This window comes from Mus caroli, chromosome 9, assembly GCF_900094665.2.
Source record: "Mus caroli chromosome 9, CAROLI_EIJ_v1.1, whole genome shotgun sequence".
Taxonomy (NCBI): domain Eukaryota; kingdom Metazoa; phylum Chordata; class Mammalia; order Rodentia; family Muridae; genus Mus; species Mus caroli.
Genome location: NC_034578.1, coordinates 41328130 through 41336969, shown reverse-complemented (window position 1 = coordinate 41336969; position 8840 = coordinate 41328130). Strand labels below are relative to the sequence as shown.

The following is an 8840-nucleotide window of genomic DNA, read 5'->3' as shown; positions in this document are numbered from 1 at the left end:
TTAAGAGCACTGGCTGCTCTTCCAGAGGTCCTGAGTTCAATTCCCAGCAACCACATGGTGGCTCACAACCATCTGTAATGGGATCTGATGCCCTCTTCTGGTGTGTCTGAAGACAATGGTGGTGTACTCACATACTCACATGCAAAAAAATAAATAATCTTAAAAGAGGGGGGAAGGGGGAGCAAGATGGATTACTTAAATCAGTATTTATTGAACCAGATGCTTTCCTGGGCACCCTTAAGTAAATTAGATGGGCTGACAGCCACCATATTCCCATGAGATGGGTTTTATTTCATTTCTCTAGAAATGGAAACCATGGTGGCTGGAGAGAGAGAGAGAGCTCTACAGTTTAAAGTACTTGTTGTTTTTACAGAGGCTCCGGGTTCAGTTCCCAGCACCTACTTGACAGCTCACAAACATCTCTAACCCCAGGTCCCTGGGATCTGATGGCCTGACTTCCAAGGGCACCAGCCCAGATGTGGTGCACATACATACATCCATGCAGGCAAAACACTCATAACATCAAATAAGTAAATTAAAAAAAAAATCCACTTGAGCCAGGCGTGGTGGNGCACGCCTTTAATCCCAGCACTCGGGAGGCAGGGGCAGGTGGATTTTTGAGTTTGAGGTCAGTCTGGTCTACAAAGTGAATTCTAGAACAGCCAGGGCTATACAGAGAAACCCTGTCTCAAAAAAAAAAAAAAATCCACTTGAAGTGGGAACTACAATTTAAAGAAACAAGGGAGAAAGCTTAGCCAAGGTCAAAAGCTGAACAGTTTGGTGTAAATGGTTATTTTGGCAAAAAAAAAAAAGAAAAAAGAAAAAAAGAAAAAAAAAGTACTCAGGTCTCTGCCAAGCCAGAATAATTGATTTTTTTTTCCTTTAGCCACAGAACCTGTCAGCCTCAGATCTCTAAGGAATGAATGGTCCTCACCATTTCCAACAAACCAGCTGAGCATCACCTCTGGTCTCCAGGCCCAAGCCCTCAGGGCATCCACTGTGCTCCCAGGTCGTGGATCTCAGCCCTCTTTCTGCATCCTTGCCCTAAATCATACCTTGCTAGACCTGAGTTTGAGAGAAACGAACCTTCTCATTTTCAAGTTGAAAAAAAAAAAAGAGGTTCAAAGTGGCCCACTCAAAGTTACAAGCCGACACTCACCACTATGAGTACAACGGCCACCATCAGTGTCTGACATGCCCCAGGAGACAGGCATGCATATTATTCTAGATGACGGGAGGCAGAGGGGTGGCCTAGTGAGGTCAGACTGTGGACAGATCAGGCATATCTGGGTTCTGATCACAATTCTTCAGGCTGCAGAACTACTGTGGTTCAAGAAGGGGACAAAAGGACTGCAGTCCCGGAAGAGGAGGTCCGCTTTGAGAGCTGACTGAGCAGAAGAGGAAAGTGAAGAACTTCGGGGGCAAGAGCTTACCCTACTTTTACAGCTTTGTTGCCTTCTTTATTCCAGGGGCGACCCTGGTACTCAGTAAATGTCTGTTGGCTTGAGGAACATATGTGTAAGGAGGAAGGAGAGGGAACTTGAGGGAGTTAAGACTCAAGAATCAATCAAGGAGAGGACAGCAGAGAAGACAGGGTTTGAGGGAGAGACTCCAGACATTGGCCCTAGTTCCCTTCTTGGCCATTGGGAAACCCTCCAGAGGAACTGGGTGCTGTGGCTTTAAATGATCTCAACACTGTCAGTGAAGCCGCTCTGCTCAAAGAGTTATCCTCTTGCTCCTGTGCCGGGCCTCCCCCTCCTCTCAGCTCCCCAAACCCTTCTCAGCCACTGTGATGGGATAATTAGATGCGAGAGCTCAGCACAGATGATGCTCCAGTTGCTTAGCAACTAATGGTTTCCATGGAGACCGCAAAGCACAGCCTCTAGAGCAGCCAGTGAGCAGCTCGGCAGGGCAGGGAGAAGACAACTCTGCTCCTCCAGAAACCTGGGGAGGGTTAGGGTGGGGAAGGTGAGGGGGGGATTGGAGGGAGATGGGAAGGCTTAAAGGCACAGGACCCTCATATCCCTTTAAAAATGTGATCAGAGATCTGCTCTTTCCTATCCCACACTGTCTCACTTCTAATTTCAAATGGGGCTTCGGAGTGGACCTATATGGTCTGCTCCGCAGTAGACCAATCCTCTTCCTGATTCCTCCTTAGCCCAAATGGGAAGAGACAGCTCCTAAATCCTCACGTAAACACTGTGCTATGTTCAGGTTTGAGACTTGCCAGGAAGATCTCCTGACCCTGACACCCTACCATGTAGCCCTCTTCCCCACCGCCAGTTCTCCCTCATGTGTGATCTTCCTGTGTGTAAAGAGAGGAGGAGATCTCATCTAAAGGGGACAAAAGCCAAGGAGCTGGAAAAACAGAAATCAGTTCCAGTTCTCCACCCAAAGGCAGCCTGGCCTGGCAGCCTGAGAAAAACCTCTGTCCCACTTTGCATTTGCATGTGTGTGTGTGTGTGTGTGTATGAGTGTGTGTGTGTATGAGTGTGTGTGTGTGTATGGATGAGTGTGTGTGTGTGTATGAGTGTGTGTGTGTGTATGAGTATGTGTGTGCATATGTATGAGTGTGTCTGTGTATGTATGAGTATGTGTGTGTGTGTCTGTGTGTGTGTATGAGTATGTGAATGTGAGAGTGCATGTGTATGTGTGTGTGTATGTGTGTGTATGAGTATGTGTGTGTGTGTCTGTGTGTGTCTGTGTATGAGTGTTTACACCAATACAGCTCTGCTAACTCCAAATGTGAGTCTGTGTCTCTGCATTACCTGTAAGAATCTTAGGAAGTTTTAGGAAACCATGAGATGGCTCAACAGGTAAAGCTCTTGCCACCACGCCTGACATTTTGGTCCCCAGAAGCCACATTATGAAAAGGAGAGAGCCAATGCCCACAACTTGTCCTCTGACCTCCACATACACACCGTGGCACACATATGGGCACGCATATAAAATAAATGCAACTTTAAATTTTTTAAAGAAATTAAGTTTCGGGTTTTACCTCAGACCCACTGAATCAGAAGCTACGTCTGAGCCAGTTTCCTGATCGTCCATTGCGCAGTAAATTTGGAGATACTCTGGGGAGAGTTCCTCCTGCTCCCAGCCAGAGCCCCCAGGTTCTGTCGTCTTCTACCCCCTACACACATCGCAGACTTTAAGTCCACCCAGCATGGGGGAAAGGACAGAACCCCATCAGCCCTTCAGTGGCCCCCACTTTTCCACTAGGACCTTTCTCTGGGGTTGGGGAAAATGGGTGGTTCCTGGAGCAGACCCTGATGGTCTGTGCTCAGGCCCTATCCTAGCTGAGACACCCTGCAGCCACTTTGCAGTGACAACCTGAGTCTCAAGTTCTGCATCTATAAAAAGCAGTGCCTTTCAGGAGGGCATGCAGAGCCCCTGGCCAGCGTCTAGAGGAGGGGTGACTGAGTGGGTCCATGTCACTCATCCATGGCTGGAGAACCTCCATCAATTCTCCCAGTTAGCCTGGGGCAGGAGAGAACCAGAGGAGCTGTGGCTGCTGATGGTGTTTCTTCCCCAACTGTTGTCCCAGGCATCGAACCCCAGAGCCTCCTGCACGCAGTCCACCGCTGAGCCACACCCCAGCCCTCCCCGTTCTCTGCTCGTGGTTACAGGATTGTTTTGTCTTGAGGGGTTTTGTTGTTGCTACTTTTTGCTTTGTTTTTGTTTTTGCTTTTTTTTTTTTTTTTAACATAAGGTTTCTCTGTGTAGTCCTAGCTGTCCTGGAACTCACTCTGTAGACCAGGCTGGCCTCGAACTCAGAAATCTACCTACCTCCCAAGTGCTGGGATTAAAGGCATTTGCTACCACCGCCCAGCCCCTGGTCTTGTTTCCTAAGGTTTTCCTGCTTTATTCTCTACCAGTTGCACAAACGCTTGCTGTCCAAATCTGTTTGTATCTACTCCACCGCCCACTAGCCTTGCTGGACTGGATGGGCGTTTACCTGGAAGCCTTCACTAACTTCCCTTGTCTCTACCTTCTGGAGAAATCTGAAGGCTCACACTGATACCCTCCGCTTCTCCCAGAGTCGCAGTTTCTTAGGCCTCAGTTAAATACCAGAATTGGATCTCAGGCTCTGCTATCCCCACCCTTCCTAACCAACCTCCTCCTCTCCCATCCTTACTAGCCAAAGCCCTTTCAACCCTTGGGGCTTTTCCTACACCTACACATCAGGGCAATTTTAGAACTCATGGCTCTCCTAGGAAAACTCCTACCTCCTTGAAGACAGCACCCTCTACAGTCCAGGACGCAGACACTCAGACAGAGGAACTCTGTGCTTCAGACTCGGGAGTTCCAGAAAGAGCCATACTCCACTGCAGCTAACTAAGCTGCCAGGACCCAGCCAGAGCATCCCCCTTTAGGCCCCAGGGCCAGCTCCCCAGCCTGAAAAACCTGTCTGGGGGCCCTCCCTGAGGCTACGGTGCCCAAGGGGCAAGTTGGACTGGATTCCCAGCAGCCCCTCCCACTCTGAGACAAAATCAGCTACCCAGGGGCAGGGCCTCATTGGCCCCAGGAAGCCCCAGCCTGTCAGCACCTGTTCCAGGATCCAGTTCCCAGCGCAGTATGGCATCCACACTGCCTGTCCAGACCTTGCCCCTGATCCTGATTCTGCTGGCTGTCCTGGCCCCAGGGACTGCAGGTCTCTATTGCTGGTGGGAACGAGGAGGGTTTCAGAGCGCTAGACAGGGAGCATTGTCTCCCCAGGGCTCTCAAGGACAGAATGTTGGTCTAGCTGGTTGGGGTTGAGAGTTACTAGTGGTAGGGATCAGGTGACAAATTCCTGGGCTTCTTCCAGATCCAGGAGTCAAATTTGGGTAAGTGTCCAAGGTTAGTGTGAGTTGAACGAGACTGGGGACTGACTGGGTGCCATGGTCTAGTCTGGCTCCCAAACAGCACGGCGTACCCACCATCTGCAGCTCAAGCCTGCCATCTGGTGGTCAGATCCACACGCTCCTCTTCTGTCTCTGCACCCTTAGCAATGACCACCCACCCACCCCGCCAGCTCTGAGTTAAGAGGGGGCTAACTCCTGAGTTCCCTCTCGGCTCCCTAACAGACTTCAACATCTCAAGCCTCTCTGGTCTGCTGTCTCCGGCGCTAACAGAAAGCCTGTTAATTGCCTTGCCCCCATGTCACCTCACCGGAGGTAATGCCACACTGATGGTCCGGAGAGCCAACGACAGCAAAGGTAGGCCTCCCTTGTACCCATTTATTCTACTTGTCGTAACCCCTCTTAACGATACCCAAGAGCTGCCCGTTCTACAAGAGTGGACTGCTAGAAATCTGATCTTGCCTTTCACTCCTATTTCCCCAAAGTGGTTAAGTCGGACTTTGTGGTGCCTCCATGTCGCGGGCGCAGGGAGCTTGTGAGCGTGGTGGACAGTGGGTCTGGCTACACCGTCACAAGGCTCAGCGCATATCAGGTGACAAACCTAACACCAGGAACCAAATACTAGTAGGTACCGATGGACACCTGTGGAGGTGGGACACAAAAAAGGGAAGCGGAGGTCCGGTGAGGGTGGGGAACTGCCGGGAAGCATGGGTTAGAGAGGGCACAGCTAAAGGGTAGGAAATGTGAACCTCGACCCCAGGAGGGCCCAGATGGGACACATAGCTAGAAGGTGGAGGCTGGAACCCCTCCTCCCGAGTGCCAGATATGTACGATCTCTGCTTTCTCTCAACTCCTGCCTCTAAAGCATATCCTACCGAGTACAGAAGGGGACGTCCACGGAGTCCAGTCCAGAGACTCCGATGTCCACGCTACCTCGTAAGTAAAATGCCTGTCTCTCACACCTCAGTTCTACACACTTCCCTAAGCTCCGATTTTATTCTACTAGAACAAATTAGCTAAACCGTTTTCCGAGCGCTCAGTCGCTCTTCCCCCCTCCCCCCACAACCCCCCAGTATTTGGTATGGCCACCTCCTGTCCTGTTCATTCATCTGCTGCACTAGAGGTTCCTTGTGCAGAGGGATGATGTCCTGTTAGATCTCCTTGGTGGCTCCTAAGTGTTGCTGTGAGGGAGGTCTATGTTTGCTTGACTGGTTGGCTGGATGACCAATTGAACTGTAGCTGTGGCTACTTGGATGGCTGGGCTAAGCTGTGAACCATGGGAGCTACCTAGGAACCCCTTCAACTCACAAAGGTTCCCCCATCTTCTTCTGACAGGAAAAAACATGGAGTCTATTGGGTTAGGAATGGCCCGAACAGGAGGGATGGTGGTCATCACAGTGCTGCTGTCTGTGGCCATGTTCCTGTTGGTCGTGGGTCTTATTGTTGCCCTGGCACTGGGTACCCGCAAATGAGAAGGGCTCTCCTGCATCCCAGGCTCCTCCAAGAAGTCCAGCCTGCCTCCTGCCAGGCTGTAGTCACTGACTTCTCAGTGGCTTCTCTTCCCTCTCCCCGCCCCCTCCTCGAGTCCACTCCTGACAGTGTCCCCCTCCCTGCTCCCTGTCTCACCTTGCAGCACTCCCTGCCAGCCCCACTGCAATCCTGCCAATACTGATTTATCTCTTAACTGTACTTAATTCTCATAATAAAGGCTGACCCACGTCGTATGTCTCATCTCCGACCAGGTCTATGTGAGTCACCCCTTTAGCTGGTCCCCTTACGCACATATCTAAAGTACCAGTGTCAATGTCACGTGCATGTCATTCTCTCTATCCCCAGACCCCAAGGGTGACTTTTCCCAGGAGGGAGGCAGGAAGAGGCAGAGATAATGAAAGCCCTCCAAGCCCCAGACCTAGGGCTTGGGTTTTGCATCCTGCACTCAGTAGATGACCCAAGCAGGACTCTGAGTTGGGCAGGGGGTAGAAGCTGGATCACCATGTGAGGGTGACTGGGAAGCTGACAGAGCTAGGGAAGAACTAGAGAAAACACAAACAGGGCAGGCCCTGGAGCCTGGGTGAAGAACATGCTAAATGGTGCTAGACCCTAGAGCCGAGGTGGACTGAAGCTCCCTGGAAGGGGGGGGGGCACAACTGTGGTAAACAGGCAGGAATGTCACCCTCGTCCATTTTTAAAATTTAGTTTTGTTCTATAAAAGTTTTATTTATTTATTTGCTTGGTGTTTGTTTGTTTCCAGAGCTGAGGACCGAACCCAGGGCCTTGCGCTTGCTAGGCAAGTGCTCTACCACTGACCTAAATCCCCAGCCCCTGTTTTTGTTTTTTGTTTTTGTTTTTGAGGCAGGGTTTCTCTGTATAGCTTTAGCTGTCCTAGAGCTCTTTGTAGACTAGGCTGACCTCGAACTCACAGAGGTCCACCTGGCTCTGCATCACCCGACTAACGGTTTTATCTTTCGAGTGTGCATGTGTATATAGTATGTTGGATACATTGAGGACAACTTTGGGGAGTCCATTCACTCCTTCCACGTGGGTCCCAAGGATCAGATGCGGGTTTCGGGGTTTCACCATACACAGTTAACCACTGAGGTAGGCCACTGAGACATCTCCTTGGCCTACCTCCTTTGTTTTTGTCCTCCCCACGATGTATTCCTGATGGGAAGCCGTGATCTTTACTTTGCTTATAGGGTGAACACCCCAAATGTGTAAGGTGATCTTAGGGTCAGAGCTGAAATACACAGCTTCCCCTCAGCTTTTCCCAGCATGCCTCAGGAGCCTCTTTTCTTTCTTGCCACAGGGCCTTTGCACAGAGGATTCCGTGTGCCTAGACTGCCCTTGTGATTCTCCTGTTTTCATAGCTCACTGCCCCTTCCCCGGGGAAGTGTCTAACCTTCATCAACCCCTTCCTCCACCCTCTAATTCCTATCCTGCCCCACAGTGGTACACACACAGGCTCACAACTGTGTGTGTGATGACTCCGCTGGCCCCTCCTCCAGACCGCAAGTTCCCTGAGACCAGATACTTTGATCTTGAGACAAAGATCTTGTCGTGATTGTTGATCTACGACAGCTGGTTCTATAGTGCTGATGACACAGTAGGTACTCAGTAAATATTTGTTGATTTCAACTCTTGGGAGGTTGAGGATGGTTGCCCAAGTTCAAGGCCACCCTAGGCTATATAGTGAGATCCAGAACAGCCTGGGCTACAGAGAAAGACCCTATATCTCTTATATTTTTTGGTTGTGAACCTAGCCTTTAATGGCTGAGTCCAAGAGACCCTATCTCAAAAACAAAACAAATACAAAGGGAAGTGAGATAGCTCAACAGGTAAGGCTCCTGCCAGGCTAGCCGAAGGACTCGAGTTGCAAGGAGAAAACTGAACCCACAAAGATGTCCTCAGACCTCCTCCACACATGCGCTGTGGCATGAAAGCTTCAACCATCACGCATACACACACACACACACACACACACACACACACACAGACTGGAGGGTTGGTCAGTGGTTAAGATTACTGACTGCTGTTGCCGGGGGTGGTGGCGCACGCCTTTAATCCCAGCACTCGGGAGGCAGAGGCAGGCAGATATCTGAGTTCGAGGCCAGCCTGGTCTACAAAGTGAGTTCCAGGGCTACACAGAGAAACCCTGTCTCAAAAGAAAAGAAAAAAAAAAAGATTACTGACTGCTCTTCTAGAGACCTGGTTCAATCAATTCCTAGCACCTACACGGGGCTCATAACCATCCATTACTCCAGTTCCAGGGAATATGATGCCCTCTTCTGGTATCTGCTGGTACTGCAAGCACACAAGTGCCCAGGTAGATAGATACAAGCAAAACACCCAGGTACATAAAATGAAAATAAATAAATATTTTTTTAAAATTAGGTATTTTCTTCATTTACATCTCCAATGCAACCCCAAAAGTCCCCCAAATCCTCCCACTCCTGTCCCCCCACACTCCCACTTCTTGGCCCTGGCGATCCCCTGTAC

The 8840-nt window shown here is 50.2% G+C and overlaps 1 protein-coding gene across 1 annotated transcript; it reads left to right on the top strand.

The window, feature by feature from the left end:
- Positions 1-4523: 4523 nt before the first annotated feature.
- Positions 4524-6575, top strand: Upk2 (uroplakin 2). The gene is made up of 5 exons (XM_021173125.1): positions 4524-4654; positions 5070-5201; positions 5330-5468; positions 5710-5780; positions 6180-6575. The coding sequence occupies exons 1-5, from the start codon at positions 4579-4581 to the stop codon at positions 6314-6316; spliced, it is 555 nt and encodes a 184-aa protein (XP_021028784.1). The 5' UTR covers positions 4524-4578; the 3' UTR covers positions 6317-6575.
- Positions 6576-8840: the final 2265 nt, after the last annotated feature.

Excerpts from the sequence above, each read along its gene's own strand:
- Upk2 (XM_021173125.1), top strand. The coding sequence starts at position 4,579 with ATGGCATCCACACTGCCTGTCCAGACCTTGCCCCTGATCCTGATTCTG. Across the intron at positions 4,655-5,069 it reads CCTGGCCCCAGGGACTGCAG|ACTTCAACATCTCAAGCCTC; the intron begins GTCTCTATTGCT and ends GCTCCCTAACAG. Across the intron at positions 5,469-5,709 it reads ACACCAGGAACCAAATACTA|CATATCCTACCGAGTACAGA; the intron begins GTAGGTACCGAT and ends CTGCCTCTAAAG.